General features: G+C 41.5%; 1 protein-coding gene across 2 annotated transcripts in view; it reads right to left on the bottom strand.

Annotated features, from left to right (window-relative positions):
- Positions 1-22035, bottom strand: part of Agxt2 (alanine--glyoxylate aminotransferase 2) — a 43740-nt gene that overhangs the window by 16404 nt on the left and 5301 nt on the right. Inside the window, exons 2-8 of one of the 2 annotated variants that reach the window (XM_005356624.2) lie at positions 15990-16078; positions 13871-14055; positions 11826-11949; positions 10539-10633; positions 9355-9448; positions 8611-8704; positions 525-625 (exon numbers count right to left, since the gene is read on the bottom strand). In XM_005356624.2, the coding sequence (XP_005356681.1) occupies positions 525-625; positions 8611-8704; positions 9355-9448; positions 10539-10633; positions 11826-11949; positions 13871-14055; positions 15990-16078 (782 nt within the window). The remainder of the gene's footprint in view (positions 1-524; positions 626-8610; positions 8705-9354; positions 9449-10538; positions 10634-11825; positions 11950-13870; positions 14056-15989; positions 16079-22035) is intronic. The other variant, XM_005356625.2, reaches the window with a different exon arrangement.

The raw sequence follows: 22035 nt of genomic DNA, 5'->3' as shown, positions 1-22035 counted from the left end.
CTGTACTGTTGTAGCTGAAGGAAAGAAAGGAGATGTCAAAAGAAAACCCAGGCATATTAAGGTTAAAAATGTCCCTGATGTTTTTGTGTGACACTGTCTCTTGTCAATGAATATTTACAAAGAGATAAATAACTCTTCCTAATCCTCCTGCTCAGGTACTGTGAGGACACTTTGTGTTTATCTACACTGCTCCCACTACTGTCTAACTACAGGCTCTAATAAAACCTACATTGTGGCTTTACAAGGACTGATGACTTAAAAATTCTACTAATGTGTTTCTTTTCCTTAATCTATTCTGTGCAATTTCCATAAGCACATATATGTAAATACACACATATGTGGTTGTATATCTGTCTGTGTGCACATAGAGTTTATAATAAAAATAGGTTCATGCAGTTAAAAAAAAAGAGGATCAAAAGAATGAATTGAGCTTGGAGAGGGGCACATAAATGGATGCTTAATTAATTTGGAGTCAGAACTGTGATAACAGAAAATTCAGAGAGATACTAGATTTGTATACCCACTTGAATTGGCTCTGCAAAAAATCCAGCAATTGACTTGGCCACAGAAGTGTTCAGAGTTTCTTTGAATTGTTCAATATACTGTTCGTTAGCTTGGCAGCAGCCTGCAGCAAACACATACACACATGGACAAATCACAGCATGCGATGTGAGAACGGCATCCAGAAAACACAGAGCAGTAAGAACGGTTCCCTTGCTGGAGTCCCTTAGACTACCGTGAGCCGGGATCCACGTGAGTTTATCTCTGAAGTGGGGGGGGGGCGTTCTGCAGGAATGACTCTATGAGGACAGCCATAGAGGTCTGAAACAGACAACTTCAGTAATTTCATTTGTGGCAGGAACACACCAAAGTATCAAATCTAGTATAGAAAATCATTTTACGTAAGGACCATCCTCTTAGATGGGTAGGGTCTGACTCAGGTGTTATTGGTGTGGCTTAACGTATTCAACTTCAACTGTACTGTTGATTGTCCCTTGCATGTTCTCAGACACGCTTTTAAACTACAAAGTGCTCTGGAATTCAGTCAGTCAGTAAGCTTATATAACCATGAGAATTCAGTCTAAAGAAGGATGCGTTAGAGACAGATAAGTTTTTTTCCCATGGTCGCTCTTGACTCCAGGTTCGGGTCTCTTATTTATAGGCCTTTCTTCTTTAACTGAGGGCGCATTCAGTTTTGGAATCTGTGGCTTTGTCAAGTGTCTGGTACACCATGGGTCAGTTTCTAAAGAATCAGGGAAAAATAAGTGGTAAACATTGTGATAGGTTTGTGACATATTGAGCAATGTTACTTGAAATTCCCCTCTGGCTAGGGAATCAGCTGTTGTTCAGGGGATGCCTTTAATATGTTAACCCCTTTGTTTCCCAGGTTGAACTGATAATAACCCACCCCCTGAGTTTTAAGTGTCAGCGGTTATTTATTGCTAGAAGACACACTTGTTTTTAAAAGCTCCTCAGTCATTTTGTTGAGTTTCTTAAGTACTATGCATATTTTCAAATTGTGTTCACCATTTAATTTTCTTTAAATGTACTGAAGATACACATTCCATTGTCTGATAATTCAATTGCCTGGAGTTCTTGTGGTCTTTTTCTAGAATGTGGAGTTGTGTTTCCGAGTGTGTTAGTTTTGACAATGGTTGGCTTGTTTTCCTTGGTATTTGTGAGTATTTTTTGAAGCTTAGAAGCGGGTAGGCTCATCAGAGTACCTCTCCACTTGCAGCTTCCAGGAGCACACAGCATTTCTGCGTTTAAATCAGCAGGCATAGTCGAGCTCAGAATGCAAAGCCTCATGCTGGACAGCTTGTAGCTGAGATTTTCAGTGAGAGAATCCTCGCAGAGCTTGTCACCGTGATGCACTGCTGGTGTCTATTTCTAGTAGACCCCCGGAGGAGCGTGTGGCCTCTTGGGACACCAGCTCTGTCTGGGACTGGGGAAGTTTTCATGTTATATCTTAATTTGTGGATGTGCCCCAGATCTTGTCTTTTCGCCCCTGCCCAGCTCAGCGTCCCCTGTTTGTCAAGAACCCTCAGGAGAAAACTTACTATAGTTCCCCGTGACGTATTTGCATTTCTAAGAAAGCCACCCCCTTTTCCATTTTTAAGTAACTCGTAATTTAAATATTTAAAACATCTGTAAATATTTTAGAAGTTGTGGTTTTGATAAGGAAAATTAAATCCTGTCATTTCAATTTAGTGGTTATTATTACAGGAAAAGCAGAGGATTTTGTTCTCTCTCTCTCTCTCTCTCTCTCTCTCTCTCTCTCTCTCTCTCTCTCTCTCTGTCTGTCTGTCTGTCTCTCTCCCTCCCTATCTATTGAGACAGAGCCCTGACTGTCCTGGAAGTTTCTTTGCAGACCAGCCTGGCCTCAAACTCACAGATAACCTCCTGCGTCTGTCTGCCTCCCAAGTGCTGGGTTTAAAGGTGTGTAACAGCATGTCCAGCTAGAAGTAATTTTACTTTTTTTTGTTTTTTGTTTTTTGTTTTTTTGAGACAGGGTTTCTCTGTGGTTTTGGAGCCTGTCCTGGAACTAGCTCTTGTAGACCAGGCTGGTCTCGAACTCACAGAGATCCGCCTGTGTCTGCCTCCTGAGTGCTGGGATTAAAGGCGTGCGCCACCACCGCCCAGCTTTACCTTTTTTTTTTTTAAAGTTTATTTATTTATTCATACAAGTGTTTTACCTGCATGTATGTGGACAGCATTGGCAACTGCTGCCCACAGAGGTCAGAAGATGGCATCAGATGGAAGTTACAGTTACAGACAGTTGTGAGCCACCAGGTGGGTGCTGGAAATTAAACCCAGGTCCCCTGGAAGAGCAGTCAGTGGTTTTAACCACTGAGCCATCTCTCCATTCCCTACAACCCCGTTGTGACTTGTATGATACATTTGCCTAATAGGTTCTATAGAAAGTGTTATTCAAATGGCAACATTTATTATTTACAATTTATGTTCCACTGTTTTTCACAGTTAAACATTTTCAAAGAGAAGAACAAGGTCTCTAAACACAGGGGTTTGCTTACTCCACACAGAATTTGAACTTGGTGTCTATGTGTTCTGCCTTCCTTTCTCTGCCAAAGAAAGAATAATTTGATTTTCTTATGCTTCTTTGTCACACTTACTTATTAGTTGAATTCTAGGTGTGCTTTTGTTGGTAGAATGATTCTTCCTGGGTTCATGTTTAGAAGCATTTAAAAGTGACATACTTGAGTTCAGAAGCAGGAAATTTAATTTTTCCACAAACAGGAAACGTTGCCTGCTGTGGTTAAGTTTGGAAAAAGTGTTTGAAAGCTTTTACCCGAGTTAATCTACAATTACAAGATCTTTAGCGTCTCTTGTTCTCTTGTTTGTTTCAGTGAGAATGCCTTTCACATTTATGAGTGAGTTTTAGTTGTTTTGAGATGGAGCTAACCTGGGCTATCTGTCTTGTTAAGCCTGCAGCAGCTGCCTATCCTCACCCTGCTTCAAGATGCTGGAGATGTCCGTGGTGGTGGTTATAGATGCACCCCTAGCTGTCAGCCTCAATACACAGAGAAACAAGTATAAACTCCTGTGAGTGGAAGAGTGCAAAAAGACAGAACGTCCTTCAGGGAGTTTACTAAAGCTCCAGAAGCCACCATCTGTGTACCACCTCTGGATACAGGAACTCTCCAGGAAGGAGGAAAGCGAGATGAGCAGTATCTACATGTGACTGAACTTTGAGAATGTTTATCTGCATTCATAGTATGGTTCTCAGCAGTCCATAGCATCTCTGAATGTAGCCCGAAGTCTATACTGGCAGAAGGGATCAAGAGGAAGATGTGGATGCAGTGGGAGCCTCAGCCCATCTCATGCTAAAGTACCTCGGGTCTGTGTGGGGAGACAACTGTCTTCCATCATCTGCTTAGAGGCATGCATGCAGCCTGTCTCCTGAAGACAAGAGAAACCCTCAACAACTATAAAAAAAAAAAACCTAAAACTAAATGTGTTTACACTACAGTCCACTAAAGCATAAGGAAAATATCATGTTTCGAGAATGCATGGGACATTGAGGAAAACTTTATTGACATAGATACCTCATAACTTTAGAGTGAAATTTTCTATTTTCATTAGCAAAGGACGAGACAGAGTCTTACATGACTCTAGCAGATATATAAAACACGAATAAAAGGCCTGGTTTCTGGGTTTAGCAAGTTCTTTTGTAACTAAGAATACCAGAATGGAATAAAATCAACTTTAAGTGCTTAAGTTAGGGTAAAATCACGTCAAAGGAAGAATTTACTTGAGTTTACCCTACACATCTGGTATTTACCGGCACCTATCCATGTGTTTGGTGGGAAGTAACACCATCTATTATGTTTTCTCCATTTCAGATGTGTTGCATTGGCTCATTCCTGTAACTTCAGGTCAGGCCTCCTATGGAGGGAGATAGGGTACATTGCCGTCTCCATGGCAACATCAAGAGGATGTGGATGCTCTGTTGGATATCATAACAGAGTTATTACTCTAGAGTCTATTTCAGTTGGTGTTACAGAAAGAGCTAAGCAGAATGAGAAACCAAGAAAGGACAATATTGTTAAGGAAAAAGAAGAGTTTCTTTCACAAAGGAAAGAATGGCACAATCTGTGCCAGCTTCGGGACACTGTAAGGGTGAGAAGAGAAAAAGTCTGTCATGGGGTGTGCCTGGAAATCTGGAAAATGAGTCTCTGGAGAATAAACAATCCAGAAGGTAGATAGGAGGTTATGACATCTACCAAAGAAAAATGGCAAACTGACCTAAGATGAGATTTGATGAAATAATTATGAGATGAAAATATCCATATTATGGTTGTATGCATCCAGGGAGAAAATTCTAGAAGCAACTGCATGCTTGAACCATCTACATTAAAATTACTTGACATGGTGGACTGAGTACAATGGCTGGACATAAAGACACCACAGGAGTCTACAGTCCATTTCAGTCCACTTTCAATCTTATTGAAAAGCGTGGTGTCATTCTTGGGCAGATACCCAAAAGATGCCCAATCATACTACAAGGACATTTGTTCAACTATGTTCATAGTGGCATTATTTGTCATAGCCAGAACCAGGAAACAACCTAGTTGCCCCTCAACCAAAGAATGGATAAAGAAAATGTGGCACATTTACAATTAGAGTTCTACTCACTGGTTAAAAACAATATTTTTAAATTTGCATACAAATGGATGGAACTAGAAAAAAACTATCCTGAGTGAGGTAACCTAGACCCAGAAAGATGAACATGGCATGTACTCACTCATAAGTGATCATGGATACTATCTGTAAAGCAAAAGATATTGAGCCTATATATAGCTCATGATTCTAGAGAAACCAAGTAACAAGGTGAACACTAAGAAAAACATATATATACATCCATCTGGGAAAAGAAAAGAGACATGATTGCCTAACAAAATTGGGAGCATGGGGGTGGGGTGAACAGGGGGGTGGAAGGTGAAGAAGGAGAGAGAAGGGGAAAGAGGGGAACTAGAGGGAACAGGATGGTCGAGATGGAGGAAGGACAGAGATGAGAGCAAGGAAAGAGATATTTTGATTGAGGGAGCCATTATGGGGTTAGCAAGAAACCTGGCAATAGAGAAATTCCCAGGAATCCATAAGGATGACCCCAGCTAAGACCCTATGCAATAGAGGAGAGGGGGCCTGATCCTGACTTGTCCTGTAGTCAGACTGATGAATACTTTAAATATCACCATAGAACCTTCATCCGGCAACTGATGGAAAGAGAGGCAGAGACCTAGCGGAGCACTGGAGGGAGCTCCCAAAGTCCAGTTGAAGAGTGGGCAGAGTGAGAATATGAGCAAAGAGGTCCAGACCATGGTGGAGACATGCACTGAAACAGTCTACCTGAGCTAATGGGAGCTTAGCAACATCAGTCGGACTGGTTGAAAGAACAAGCATAGGACCAAACTAGTCCCTCTGAATGTGATTGGTAGTTGTATGGCTGGGGCAGACTGAGGGGCCACTGGCATTGGCACCAGAATTTATCCCTACCTCCTGTACTGGCTTTTTGGGAACCTATTCTCTTTGGATGGATACCTTGCTCAGCCTAGATATAGTAGGGAGGGCCTTGGACCTTCCCCAAAGCAATGTGCCTTACCCTTTCTGAGGATTGGATGGGGGGAGGGTGGGAATTAGGTGGAGGGGATAGGAGGAGGGAAGGGAGTGGGAAGTGGGATTGGTATGTAAAATGAAAAAAGATAATTTGTTTTCTTTTGAAAAAAAAATTAAAAAAAAAACCACCATGGTGTCATAGCTCTAAGTGGATGGTTTCCATCAAATACCTCCCTTCAGAATTCTGGGAACTTCTCGGAAGAGGAGGCATAAGGAGTGTAATAGCCAAAGGGGATGGAGGATACCAGGAGACCAATGGTCTCTAAATCAACTGAGCAAAGCTCATATGAATTCACAGAGACCGAAGCAGCAAACAGGGCCTGTATAGGTTTGCACCAGGTCCTGTACATATATATTTTATAGTTTTCAGTTCAGTATTTTTAAGGGACTGACTCCTGAGTGTGTGAAGGAGTGTGTCTCTGAATCCCATGCCTTCTCTTGGGCTCTCTTCCTTGTTGTTGCCTTGTCCAACTTTGATGTGGTGGTTTTTCTTTTTTCTTATTCTATTTTATGTTGTTATGCTTGTTGTCATCTCTCAGAAGCCTGCTCTTTTCTAATAAGACAGAAGGGGGTTGAGGCTGGATGAGAGGGAGGTGGGTAGGAACTGGGAAAAGTAGAGGAATGGGAAACTGTAACCAGAATATATTATATGAGAAAAGTATCTATTTTTCATTAAAAGAGGAAAATAGATGAAAATGTGGTCTCATTCTTGTATCTGTAGGATAACCTTAGGAAAACAGAAACTGATAGTATATATATATTCTCTAGATGACACTTAAGAGAGATTTATCATGCTGTTCATATATTTTCATGATGGTCTAGGCCAGTGGTCCTCAACCTCCCTCATGCTGTGACCCTTTAATACAGCTCTTCATGTTAAGTGACCCCAAACATAAAATTAATTTGTTGCTACTGTAATTTTGTTACTGTTATGAAACATAATGTAAATTTCTCATATGCAGGGCATATGATATGCAACCCCCAGAGGGGTCACAACCCACAGGCTGAGAACCACTGGTCGTAGGGAAAAACCTCTAAGAGAGAGTGCAGAGAAGATGGACAGAGGGAAGGATGCAGAGAAAGGAGGGAAGGAAGTGACCAGCTCTGTGTGCTTCTAGACTTTGCTGGTGGCTCTGCAGAGCAGAGAGCCTGAGAACTCTGAGATGCACGTGGCCGACTTTAGTTCTCGATGCCACACACATGTGATATACATTTATATTCCCAAGAAAATGGAAACTGTTATTAAATGCTTTCCTCTAAAAAGATTTGCATATTCCTGGTTTCACGAAGTGGTGTGATGGGAACAAGGCCTGTGCTGTTGATTACTATTGTTATTAATTTTATAAATGAGAAAAGTGAAGTCCAAGATGGAGTGGAGTCTGTGTCTCTTGACTCCACGCATGTCCTCAAGCATGGAAAAGAAGAAGAAAAGGAATGATTTTTCAGCTTGGGCTCAACTTGCTGGCACATCCGTGTGAACAAGGGTGCTCACAGGGACTGAAAGCACCAGTTTTCTAAAGCTAGAGTCTGAAGACTTGAGGTTCAGCCCTACTTTTCCTACTTTCTGAATGTAAACTTCAGCTTATCTTCCTTAAAACTGAGAGTCCGAGTTGAGGTTAAAACCTTCAGTGCATTCTTAGGTTCCGTGACCATGACATTTTGTCTTGTTCCAATGCCCAATCTTTCTCTCTCCATTTCGTTATTATCTTGTATGAATTTTAAGGTGAGTGTTTTTTTTTTCTTTTTCAATTCAAAGCTCAGTTTTAAAGGTTTCTATTTTTCAGGCTCCCTCTCAACCCAGTGACTCATCCAAGTCTATTAACTAGCTTTTGGCTGGAGTGCTTGCCCTTCCTCTAGAGCTCCCGAGGAGCAGCTGCTCCAAAGGTTCTGTATTGATGATAAATCTGACCAGAAAGCAGCCAACGGTGTTTCCATTCCGCTTCTCTTTCATGCTATGAATTCAGATAAAAATGGGATTGATAAATAGAACTTCTCCTGGCAAGTATGACTAAATCTTGCGCAAGAGACACGAGGGTCAGTGGCATCCACAAACGTCCCCATGTCCAACAGATGTTGTTTAGCTGCCGTTCGGGGTCCCTCGAGAATTGTTGACTGGTGTTCTGTGATTTGCAGATGTCTCCTTTTCCATTTTCCCCTCTCCCATTGGGAACTGATGAAGAATCACACTCATTTCATAGGCCCACTTAATTGTCAGGTAACATGCTGTTTCTTGGCTTACATCTGAGAGCATGAGAAGCTGTCCCCACACAGCCAGATGGCAGCTGGGACCATTCACAGCAAGAGTGGGCATGTGAAGCGCTGAGTCACTGAGGGGGTCACTTAGTATTTTCCAGTTTTGTTTCTTTCAACTTTCCCGTTTCCCAATTTCCCGACTACGCTTGTTTTCTCCTTCTCCAAATCCCTCACCCCACCCAGCATTCAGCTCTACCCTCCCTCCCTGCCCATTCCGACCTGGAGAGCAGCTGCATTTCCTAACTGTTTGCACTGGGGAATCTCGGCAGTAGCTTCCTCCCCAAGGGCCACGGAAAACATCTGGGCACATTGTCTGCAAGTCACAAAAGAAGGACTTCACAAAACATTCACAAAATAGCCAGTTTGAAGACTGTGTAGTGGCATCTAAGGCCAGTGAGCTTCTTAATTTGGTATTGAGACACTTTTGTCATTCCTCTCTCGTTAATTATAAAATTGTAATCTTTTTTGAAGAGACATTTTTTTCTTAGAAATTACTTATGTGACCACTATTTAAAGAAAATTAATTTTGATGTTAGTTCAGAAGCAACTTTTTTAAAGGGTTAGCGGATGAGGGTTTAATAAAGAATGAAGATAACTGGGTATCTGATTCTGATGCTGGAAAAGATGGGCATGGCCTGTGAGGACAAAGCGAGGACAGAGATGACTTGATAGAAACTTTGTGTGTGCAAGTTTCTAAGATGCTCGAGTCTCTAGATGGTACATAATGAGCAAAACAAAATGCAAAGTTCTATTGTTAACTATTACTCAGACTCTAAGGGCATTTCTAAGAAATGTTTTCTTCAATTGGCCTTTGGTTTTTTTTTTTTTTTTTTAAAGTAAAATTGAGATCTTGGCTAATGGCATGTTTTCTATTAGTTTCTAATTCTGATATCAGTAAGAAAGGATCGATTATCCAGTGATCCCAGCAGTTTAGTGAAAAAAGACGAAAGTCTCAGAACTTACTGAGCGGCAGCCCATCGCACTGGGGAAATCCACCTTGTAGCTCCCTACGTTTGTCAAGCCGAGGGTGTAGGGACTGCATCCGTGATAGGCTCCTCTGAGGGGAGAAATGGGAGAAGGAGGTCAAGTTTATTTCTCTTTGCTCCTTTCCTTGCTTCAAACGAAAAAAAAATACGAAAGACATGGGAGGCACTAGAACAATGCAAACATTAGAATCTGACGCCTTTTAAGACTCCATCAAAATTTATGGTACATTTATGGATGCATTCACTGATATTTTCCACTGGTCTCACAGATCTGAAACTGTGAAAATGATTTTAGAGACTGGCAAGGGCTCTTAATTTTGAATCTGTCACTCTAAAATAATGAGACTGATTTTTTTTTTTAAAGCAGTGCTGCAGAGATCACAGGTTCAATCCATGCTAATCTTCAAAGCACCGTAGGAAGACAAATATTTATTCCTGTGATGAAACTGCCGCTCAATATGACCGGGGAGTGCTGTCCTCTTTCTGTGACTGCTGTGACCTCATTCAGCATATCGGAAACAGTTGCGGTTTCCTTCGAACCCAAAACACCCATTCTTAGCATCAAGTCATCCTAAAGAATTCAGATTTCTAAATCAAAATCATCCTTCAAGGAGCTCCAGATTTTATTTTCAAGAGTGATCATGAGAAAGGAGGCAGAGTAGACACCAACTTCTGCTTCAAATAGATCAATACTTGTCTTGGGTGTGTGTTCTGGGAGGTTATTTTGGTAAAACACAATCACACTGTGTTATGACCATACTTATTTGACAGCAAATGCTTCTTTAGGCTTATAAAATATTTGCGTGCTTCATGTAGAATCTGTAGTAGCGTGCTATTGACACAACTAGTCGAATTTAGACAAAAATTATCCTTTAACACATTACACACAGGACGAACTTCTTCATTCCTTACTCTTTTTACTATGTTATTCATATCTTTAATATAAATTTTAGAAGACTTCATAACTTTTCTGTTATTTTAAATGATAACATATTCATCAAGAACTTATAAGGCCAATTTAGATGGAATTATCTAGTCACCAGATTCACTGGCCATTGGAAGAATACTGGGAAAACTGTCCTCCTCTGTGCTACAATTTAAAGATGTACATTTAGTGTTGAGATAAGTCAGTGTTGCTGGGATGCTATACGATGTGATTACCTGAAAGAAATGATGTCTGTGTGATTTGAGTGTGCTCTGGCCATCACCATGGCCAGGTCATTGGCTTCTGATCCACTGTTCACCAAGAAAATGACCTGATGGGGAAGGAAAGACACATGACTTAGTACTTTTTAGGTTCCCTTCAGGTCAGCTTCTGTTTCTGATCACTTCTCCCTTTTAACTACTACATAAATCTTACTGTTCTTTGAACAGCTGTTGAGTGCTAATAAAACTGGCTAAGACGTTGACTCATTTGTCCAAAGCTGTGCTTTTAGTAGCTTTAATTGATGAGCTACAAAATGGGAAGGTGGGGAGATTTTCTGAGAGGCTCGCAGTGGTCAGGGGCAGACAATATCCATAAATGAGGTCTTTTGGTTCCTGCACCTAGCTCATCCCTCTTAATTCTGAAGGCGTGGAATGAGGCAGAGCCGCAACCTGGCAACCCCAAAGGTTTAATCCTAGTTTGCGGTTGCTGTATGACTGTGGAAACAAAATGCAGCTCGGTCTGCGCAAAACAAGGGGAAGAACTGAAGAGGTCCAGCTCCTCCAGGCGGGAACAGGAGGCGTGCATTCATGGCTCCTCCAACTGCCCCATTTGTGCTCTGCCATGAAGAGCTGGGTCTGAACAGGGATGGCCATTCCAAATTTTTTTCAAATATACATAGCATAGTAAATGGAGTGTTGATATGATATGGTAAAATAATAACTAAAGCCATGTATTGAACACTAATCTGGGTCTTACACACACACACACACACACACACCACACACACACACACACACACACACACACACACACACACACTTATATACTCATTTAATGCCTGCATTTAAATCTTGCTAACATCTTTAGATGTCAGTTCAGTGTCAACTTTAATTCACTTCAGATTTAGAAAAAAAAATATCTCATTCAGTTAAAACATCTAAGTGCATTTTAGACAAATGTTATTTATATGGAATGGCCTCACTTTTTATAAGAGAACAAAGGAAAATAACTTTTCAGAAACAATGTGGAACACAGAGAAGAAAATCTCTTGGCAACACTGAAGAGCATCTGGAGGACTGGAATTCCTAATAAAAGACTTCTGGAAAGATATAAGGAGGGAACTCTGGGGGACACATGTGAACACTGGATTGTTTGATCAGCAGCTTAGAGATCCCTTTCTTCAGCGTGAGTGCTTTTAGGTATGGCTATCTGCTCACCATGGCAGACTTTCAAAGACCAGACCAAAGCCCTTGGGCTCCTAGGTTGCCATCCTTGTGAGCTGGGAGCACCGAACACTCTACCTTAAGAGGTTCAGGGAGAAGCGCTGAAAGTTTCTCTGCATATTCGTGCATTGGAGGGTGGAAGAAGACAGAGCTTGTATGCCACAGGCGTCCCATCTGCTTTTGTGCCACTGCAGTTACCTTCCTGGAGAAACACACAACCAGTCAAGCGTACACCACCAGCAGGCTTGGCCTCTCCCCTGGGTCATTGAACGTGGACCCTTGGCTGCTTCTTCAACAGTTTCAGGAGGCAGGATTCACTGAAGCAGTGATCCGTGGTGATGAGCATTTTGCAATGTTGAAGAGTCATTCTTTAAAGAATTAGTCCAGCCTTTCATATCAGAAGGCTCATAATGAAGGCAAGTAGCAACTAAAAGCAGGTAACCATGTGGGGCCCAAATAAGAAGGCTTTGGGAAGATAGGGAAAGGTGTTGAACTTGATAGGGGCTGGTGTTTGATTCACAATTCTGTTTACTATTAATATCTGCTACACCTAAAAATTAACCCAGTGGTTGAATAATTTGAGAAATATCAGACTAAACAAATTCCTCTACTGTGGGCCTTGCTAGAGTCTTTGCTAGGCATACGGCTGTTCTCGAAGAAAGAAAGGGGGAGACATCATAGGGTGTCCTATTCTTATGTTTTCCTGGAACTTTTCCCAAGGAACAACTCCCGTGGTTATCATTCCACAAATCTCACTTAAGAAAATCCTAAAGTGTACCTTTTGAAGAGATGGGATCTCTGACAACAGCATTGCTGATAGAAATAAACCAGAGAGTCACATGACACATAGAATGGAGGGGACACAGATTACTGGTGATGTGCCGGCTGGGTGGGCAAGGTGGCCTTCCTCTGGAGAGCAGAGGAAGAACTCTGAAAACGCTTGTGCTGATGGGGACTGTGGGAAGAGGAAGCCCTAGGACCGGGGAGTTTTTGGTGGAGGTTTCGGATCTATGGCACTAGGTTGGCTGCCGGAAATGGAAAAGAGGAAAATTCAAGGGCAGCTTTGACATTCTTGCCTCAAATGCTGGGCAAATTCCAGGAATAACTGAGAGATGCATCAGCTCTCCAGCAGATGGTCCACATGGGTTTCTTGAATAAGTGACTATATGAGTTAAAAAAAAAATCGGCTTTGTGGAAAAGACGGACTTAGTCTTAGCACATGTTGGGATGGGGGATTCTACTAGAATTGAGGGATGTGGGGCACCCTTTCTGCATATATCAATTTATTGCTATAGTTTGGTGAGGGACCAAGGCTGAAGATATCAAACTGGATAAAGCTGTTGAAAATACAACAAAATAAACATGGCAGGAGGGTGTCGGTGAAGGGAATGCGGTGAGATGGTGAGAGGAAAGAAGCAGAGAGAAGAAGAGGGACAGAGATAAAGACAGAACCGGAATACCCATAGTCAGGGTCATAAGAAGCTGTGCAAAGGTGAAGAGTGTGAGGAAGAGCTGTCTACTGCCAGGGACAGGGTCAGTGTTTGGAGGATTCTGCTCACACTGCTCTCTGCTTTCATGAATATTTGTACTCCATTGTAAGGGGTTTCTGAAATTTAGCTTGGATACTTGGGGACTTACATCTCCCCAAAACAGAAGAGGGAAAGAATAGGAAGTAGAGAAGAAGGTTGAGCATGGGGGCCCAAGTCATGTCTCTCCTCCGGTTAGTTGCAGGAGAGACCTCTTGGCCCTTGCTTTGACCTCAACCCATTCAAATGATTTTGTCTGTACTTTTTCCATAATATTTTGTATGTGTATATATGCTTATATAAGACACACGCATATATTATTGTACATTGTTATATATGCATATTACTAGTACACACATTATTATATATGTATAAACATTAAGTTTATTCATCAAATTCTTAAGAGCAAAAGGGATGGACCCTCTAGAGCTTAGGAAGCACAAAAGAGGGGGCGGAAAGAGTATTAGAGCCAGAAAACTGGAAGTCAGCTGTAAAGCCGCCTATCCTAGAAATGGCTGCAAAACCAACACCGGAACAATGGCAATATTTGTTTTTCTGGAGTGCAACCGCCTCGCCCCCAGATATAAGGATACTCACGGGTGACAGTGACCAACACTAACAGTTACAATCCCAGAGAAGAAGTCCAGGTATCTGTTTCCCTCCGAATCGAAGAGCCACTCCATGTGTCCCTGGTGGAGCATCAGAGGCTTCTGGAAATAGGCTGTTTCCACAGGAGAAATGTGCTGCTTATGAATCTCCCGAGCACGGCTGTAGGGAAGGGACTACAGGCAGACAAGTTAAAATTGGTTTTCTTATTCCTGGGACCTGCAGGATCAAGAGCGGATCAGTATACTAAGGCCTGGTCCCCTTCATGACCTGAACACATGACTCCTTGCTGTATCGGCTTACAAATGGGCACATTATTCGGTATGTCCTGGGGAAATTGAAATATTTTCTGTTTAGTAGGTGACATTATCATTGTGTTCCTTTTTATCTATGATTTTCCCCCTGAAGTGTACATGGAGAGGAGAGTTGGAACTCCCATCTCTCAGTAAAAAACCATGTTTTCAAGTTGATTTTACCATGAAAATAAAAGACCTTGGAAATAAGTGGCTAAAGTGATGCCACTTTTGCTGATGTAGGTTTATGAAAATTTAAAAAAAAAGCTGATTATGGTGGCACACACCTTTATTTAATTCTAGCACTTGGGAAGCAGAGGCAGGTGGACCTCTGTGAACTCCAAGTCAGCCAGGGCTACATAGAGAGTCCCTGCCTCAACCAAAACCAAAACAAACAAAAAACTAAGTAAATGAGGTGATGATGATGATGATGTGTGTGTATGCAGATGCACAGGCATGTGTACTGTGTGCATAGGTAGTGTATGTGTGTGGAGGCCAAGGGTAAACATTGAGTGACTTCTTCAATGCTCTTTGCCTTAGTTTTTGGAGACAGGATCTCCCACTGACCTCAGAGCTCACTGATTCTGCTAAGAAGCTAGCTGGTAGGCCTCAGGGGTTCCCCGTCTCTGTTTTCCCAGTTTCATTGTGATCACAAGCATCTGCTGCCATGCACAGAATTTTATGTGGTGACTGGGATCTGAATTCAGGTCCTATACTTCCCCCTCTAGAGTTTATCCACTAAGCTGTCTCCCTAGCCCACTGTGTTTTAGATAATACAACTGCTCCGAACATCTTAGAGGTTTTTTTTCCCCATTGCTGTATCAGAAAACTGTCAAAAGGAACATAAGACTGGATGCGAGGAGTTCACACCTTTAACCCCAACACCCACAGGGCAGAGAAAGATGTCCTCCGAGAGTTTAAGTCTCGTCTGGTTCACATAGGGAGTTTCAAAGTAGCCAGGACTGCATTGAGAGACACTGTCTCAAAAAACCAAATCCCAGAAAAACAAAAACATGAACACAAACAAAAGCAACTTAAGGAAAGTTTATTCTGGGTCATGGTTCAGGCTGTCATGCAGGAAAGTCATTGTGGTAGAAAATTGACAGAGCTGGTCCCATTCTACCCATAACCAACCATAGAACAACGGATGCACGGGTTCAGCCGGCTTTCTCCTAAGCTCCGGGGATGTTCCCACTCACAATTACGATGGGATTTTTCCACCACAGTTAATGTAGCGGGATAATTCCCCCAGGCACACAAGAGGCCATTCTCAGGTGATTTTAGACGCTACCAAGGTGACAATAGTAACCATCACACCTATGTTTTCTTTTTGTGGAGAGCTCCCGATTGTTGACTTTAAAATTTAGGTCCAACAAATATGACGTAGAATAAAAGGACCGCTGAGTGTGTGAGAGAGAGGGAGGAAAGGAGACAGATGGAGTGAGAGAAATTGTTATTAATCTGACAACAGGAAAACAACTATACTTTTTGGTGGGGAGGACCTAAGGAAGTTCACTCGACTTGAGTGACGTGAACACATCTGTGCTCTTTCTCCCCATCTCTCTCTGTGTATCATCCTGTAATAGTCCTTGCTTGTGCTTTCTGGCTCACATATGGTTAACAGCTCTCGTGTAGCTAGTAAATAGTGTAAGGAGGCTTCAGATACTCCCTAGAACTTTCAAAGACTAGGATAGCTAGGATAAAGCTGTTGACTTACAAAGCAGGGTTATCTGTGGGTCCTTTTGGGGCAACAACTTTGGAAGTCTTGGGGACTTCCGAGGGAGACCTTTCTTCTTTTCTGGAAACCTGAGTCTTACCTGGTATGGCTCAGGTGAGAAGTCACATGATGGCATGCTGGGCTTTGTATGAAGAGTGAGCCTGGATCCGGATAGCCAGGAAGCACCTACTGAAATGAAGTGAGTTAGGATCTCTTTGTATCAATCACTTATGGTTACCCAAATCAATTAGGCAGTTTTATATAATAAAATCACATTAATTTTGATTTTAACAGTTGGGTATCTTAATAATGGATTTTATGGGAGAAAAATGATTAAATCCAGTACAAAAAGATAAGGAAGATAAGGAAGCAGCATTTCCTCCCACAGCCTCTGTCACAAGCTTAGAGAACTCAGTTCAAGCCAACCCTACTTATTATTGACTAAAACTGTATCATCAGATGGCAATGCAGCCTGTGGGGGATGTCCATCCACGTCGTTTTCTAAGCTCTGAGTTGCTTACTGCCTGAAATCCATTGTGTGGCCCCGTGCCCGAAACCCGGGTGACTCTCCGTACATGAAATTACATACATTTCATTCATGAAATTACACTCTCCATACATACATACATTGTCATTGACTATTCTAGTAGGGAACAAGTAGAAATGGCCATTAGGTGATGGGCTGTACTAATACCTGCAAACAGGTCTGTCAGACACCTCCCTCTCCTGAGGAAAGGGCCACCAACCTAAGACTGTGGAAAAGGGAGAACGGTTGAGAAGGAACAATCATTAAATGCTTAGAGTTAGCAGAGACGTCTAGACTGGGAAGGGGTACTGGAATTCTTATGTGGAAACTGGAGGTGTTCTGTTCCCCTTGGTGTTCGAGTTCCCCATGCTAGTTAGGAGATCAAGAATGAAATCTCAAACTGTCAGCTCCTAGTCTAGAAGTCTTTCTCTGCTCACCCTTTCTTGACAGTACAGACGTTGATCTCCCCTTTAAGTGGGAAGCTACAACGCAGTTAGAGGCCATCAGAGAGCATAGTTAGAGTCTTTATAAGAACCCTTGGAAAAGAATGCTCCTCATTCGGAAGGTTCGGGGTCAGTTTTCAGGTAACTTCATAGTCGGAAAGAATAGAGGAAGTGAAGCCTCTGGCACAGCTTGAAGCTTTGAATGCGTGGAGGAGATGCTGGTGTTTGTGTGCCTGTGAAGTCAGCCTTGAGAAACTCAGCGAACAATGTGTTTCTGAACGAAGCAGGGATGTAATAACTGCACGTATTTTCTTTCAAAATCCCATTCATTTTTTTTTTTCAGCTCCAAACAATCACTAACGTCATGAATTTGCTCTTCCTTTAAAAGTAAGCTGGCTTTTGGTTACCCATGCATAAGAATGACAGGAAAAGGCAGCTTAAATTTTCTGAGAATTTCATGAAAGCTTATCATTGTGTATCTCTGTGCTAGTCACTCTCCTGAAATGGAGAAAAAAAAAAAAGAGTGTTTCTGAGAATTCAAAATCCCTTTATTCCAGCAGTCTTATGTTCTGTATCTGTAAAATTGGAGTTGCCCTATGAGGAAGCTGAGAGTTCATTGACTATGTAGATGTAAGAATTAGGAGAGAGAGAGAGAGAAAACAGGAAGAGGGATGATGGAAAAGACTTGACAAAGAAAAGCTGTGATTTTCAACAGTCAAGGTGCACTCAGTCAGCAAAGGGACGAGCACATAAATGGTGAAGGAAACGTTCTAAGTGAGATCCATAAACACATGAGAGAGAAAAGGAAAAAGAGACAGAGGAAAATAAGGACGTAAAGAAGTAAGGCAGAGAGGTAATCAAGCAAACTAAAGAAAGAAAAGAATTATTCTATAAGCGAATTACATAATACATAATACTCGGAAAACGCTTCTTGACACCTTACCCCTGTCAAGAAGCAAGCTTCACAAGTCATAATGAAAACCAATGGATAAAAACATCAAATCCCGTATTTCTTAGAAAAATGGAAATCAATATGTCTCCAGAAATACCTGCATGCATTCCTTGCGTAAAAGAGCCATTGTATTGAGTGTGCTGTGAGAGTCAGACATTGATCTAGTTTTTCATTGGTTCTAGTATATGTGTACACATGTGTAAACATGTGTGTGTGCGTCTGTGTGTGTGAGTGTGCTTAAGACTTGGTGGGGGGAGGGTTGGGTTAAAGATGCTGAATTCCAAGTCTTCTGTGAATTGGTGTTCTTATGAATTTGAATTTTTATGTTCTGTTTGTTGTTTTACTTATCTGACTTTGTCTTTTTAGACTAAACACAGAAGGCAGCTCTTATTTTCACCCACTTCGTCTCACACAGATGACTCCAGACATTAAATGGAATTGAATTTGGAGAAAAATGCCACACATATAATAAAGACCAACTGGGCAATTAGATTTAAGTTCCCAGTTATCTAATTTTCAGAGTTCTACAGCAGACAAATTGCTTTGTTTTCTTTCTTCAAAATTCATAATATTAAAAAGGGAAAAACTAGCTGGGTGGTGGTGGTGCACACCTTTAATCCCAGCACTCTGGAGCCAGAGGCAGGTGGATCTCTGTGAGTTCAAGGTCAGCTTGGTCTACAAAGTGAGGTTCAGGACAGACAGGTCTAGTACACAGAGAAACCTTGTCTGGAGAAACCAAAACAAACAAACAAACAAACAAAAACAAACAAACAAAAAACCAAAAAAAAAAAACCCAAACAAACTATAGGGCAAGACAGTGAGAAAAATAAATCTTTTACAGGTATTTGAGAGTTCTCAGAGAATCCTTTTTCTCCTGAAGTCAGTTTTCAACTGAGGAGGAGTGTTTATCAGCAGTCTTCACCCTTGATGTTAAGTAGAGGGTTACGAGAGCTTGGCAACGCAGAATGCACTCTGCGAGGTGTGACTCATTCAGATACAATTTGTGTCTTATTTCTGCAGAGCATCTTCTAGGTTCCTTTGTACACAAACATCCCATTTCCTGTCTGTTCTGCTATTCAGGATAGACACTGAGTTAGGAAAGGGAGATCTTTCGTTCATCCACCGATGCACTGAGGTAGTGACAGACCGAGATGCTATCTGCCAAGGAAGCCTACTGCTGCTACACTGAGATCTGGAGGTGCGAGGGACCAGGGCTGGTCAGAGAAGAAAATGTTCTCTCTCCACTGGAGTGGCTGCTGTCACACTGCAGGGTGGTCCCCTTGTCCTTCTTTCACTCTCTACAGCAGGAAGGCCAGGTTCTTTTCTGTTCTGTAGTGCTCGATCCTCCACGAGACCACGACACTGGTTTCTCTGCCTTGTTGTGTGTGCGGAGAGGGTAACTAATGCTAGATAATGCACCTCTCGCCAGCAAGGCCATTGCGAGAAGGTTCCTTCTGGCGTTCACGTCTTCTGCTGGCTCACCTTTTCTCTTTTTTTCATGCCCAATTCTATTTATTACCTTCTGGGGACTGTTTCGGACTCCCTTCCTTCTGCCATGGCCTTTCAACCTAGTCTTTTGCTGAAGTGAAACAGAGGCAGTCACTGTTGATTGTGCTCATGCAAGAACTCTATTTGATTTGGGGGCTGGTAAGTACAGTCCTCTTTGGATGGGACTTCTCTGAGACAAGCTTACCATTCAAGTAAGGGCCCTGATAATCAGGATAACTTTACTTATTCATTTTCTTTGAGAAGTCTTTCCAGGAGTGTAATGTTGGGGGCACATTTCTCAGTGGGTAATGGACATTGTTCCTGAGCACCCTTCCTTTGTGTGAGAGAAAATGTGTCAAAAACAGCACATTGGCACACAATTTCCATCTAACCCTAAAATGATATGAAGTTTGGAACCTTAATTAACAGAAAAGATGCAGCTTTAAGATATTTTCCACTCTTGCTCTTGTGACCTGCCTGAGAAAAACCCAGCCAAATTTCCAGCACAGGTTGGGGAGGTTATTTCCTCCAAAGCTCCACCTCAATTGGAGGAGATATTGGCAGTTGATAGTTGCTGAGTGAGAGAGACTTACTATTTGATTTGAGGCCTCTAGTAAGGTTTTCATGACATAATGGACGGCCACATTCCTATGTCCACATGGATAACACTAACTGAATTCAGTGTTGTTAAAAACAACAAAAAATAAAAAGGTTTTTGGGGGAGAATGTGGTGTGGTCAACTGGGGGAGTGGGATTAAGGTAATGGTGGATGAATGTGATTAATATATATGGAATAAATGTATGGAACTTTCAGAGAACAAAAATATTAAAAATATATCTACTCTATATTGAAAATGAATTATTTCCATAACTATATATGTATCTTTAAACCAGAATGACAATATGAATCAAGGTGGGTAAGGCTAAGTAATTTACATGTACCAATTTCACACAATAAATACACAGATATTGTAGGAGATTTATGACTTACTTTATGGTTTTACACATCAAAAACACTTAAAACATATAACTGCTTTATTTACCCAAATGCCCCACTTTACTTTTCTATAACTGTTTTCTTTATTCTTTTATGATATTTTAGTTGTTTATCTGTTCATTCCTGTCTCACCTGTGAGATATACAAAGATGGGCTTTGCATCATACTAAATAACACATTAGCAAAGCAAAAGGAAAGACTTCAAATTCTTTATACATGGAAGCTAAAATAGTTTGTATCAAAGAAGAAGAGTGTAGAAGAGTAATTGCTAGAGTCTGGAAGGATATAAGGAATGATAACTAAATGAGTCCCTAGGACTGATCTGAGTGTTCTGTGGGTTGCCAGAGTTTCAGAGACCTGTCATATTTGTTACAAAGAACTAGAAGAGAGGAGGTGTCTTAGCTACTATTCTATTGCTATGAAGAGGCACAAGACCAAGGCAACTCCTTTAAAAAAAAATCATTTAATTGGGGGCCTGCTTTCAGTTTCAGAGAGTTAGTCCATGATCAATCATAGCAGGAAGCAGATAGACATGGGGCTGGGGCAGTAGCTGAGGGCATTATATCCTACTCCAGAGGAGCAGGCAGAGAGAGCGACACTGGACCTAGCATGGGGCTTTTGAAACCTTAAAGCACACTCCTGGTGACACACCTTCTGCCACAAGTTCACACCTTCTTGTCCTTCCCAAGCAGTTCCATTCCCTAGTGACTAAGTATCCAAATATCTGAGCCAATGGGGACCATCTTCATCCAAACTACCACAGGCTCCAGAAACAAAAACTCATAAGGAAGCGGTAATGCTAATCATCCTGACTTGGTCATGACACATTAGTTACAAATAGCGCATTACGCCACTGTATTCTAAAAACATGCATACTTATTGTGTCAAATAAAAATGAAAAGTTTAAAAGTTACAAAAGAAAGCAAATAGGACAAAAAGCTTTCTAGGCACTCTGCCTCACCTGCTGCCACCCTTAACCCTGCTCCACCACCCTAAAGTTTTGGTTGGAGAAAAAGGAACTGGAAGGCATTTTCTCTCACTTTATCAGTAACTAGTAATTTCAGTGTAGTTTCCCCCGACACCGAGTTAATGTATAATTTATCTCTGTCTGAGAAGTGGAATTAAAATATTGGAAAGGGCAATGAAACTAGTATGGTATAACTTCTGAGTTTAGAGCCAGATATAGCTGGCTTTAAATGAAGTTGGCATTTACATGTTTCTGACTTTGATCATATTTCTTTTTAAAATTTGTTCTAATTTTTAGGCTTCCTTATTTTATGTGTATGTTTTCCCTGGATGTATGTTTGTGCCCCATGTTCATATCTGGTGCTCACAGAAATCAGGATAAATGATTGGAATCTCGTGAAACCTGAGTTGCAGATAGTTATACGCAGCCATGGATGCTGGCAACTGAACCTGGGTCTTTTATAAAAAGAGCAACAAGTACTTTTAACTACTGAGACAACTCTTCCACTCCTGATCACATTTATAATTTTTTTTTTGTAATTTGTCTCCTCATATATGGGACAATACAATAGGACTCAGTTGCAAGTTTAACCGAAGATGAAAAAAATACTGTTTGAAGCATTAGGGCTGAATTGGGCTAGGGAAATAGCATAGTTACTTAAGTGCTTACCATGCAAGCACAAGGACTAGAATTTGAACCTCAGAACCTGATGGAGGAAGGTCATTGGTTAAGTAATAAAGAAACTGCTTGGCCCGATAGGTTAAAACATAGGT

The sequence above is a fragment of the Microtus ochrogaster genome, chromosome 19 (genome assembly GCF_000317375.1).
Source record: "Microtus ochrogaster isolate Prairie Vole_2 chromosome 19, MicOch1.0, whole genome shotgun sequence".
Taxonomy (NCBI): domain Eukaryota; kingdom Metazoa; phylum Chordata; class Mammalia; order Rodentia; family Cricetidae; genus Microtus; species Microtus ochrogaster.
This window is presented reverse-complemented; position numbering and strand designations above follow the sequence as displayed.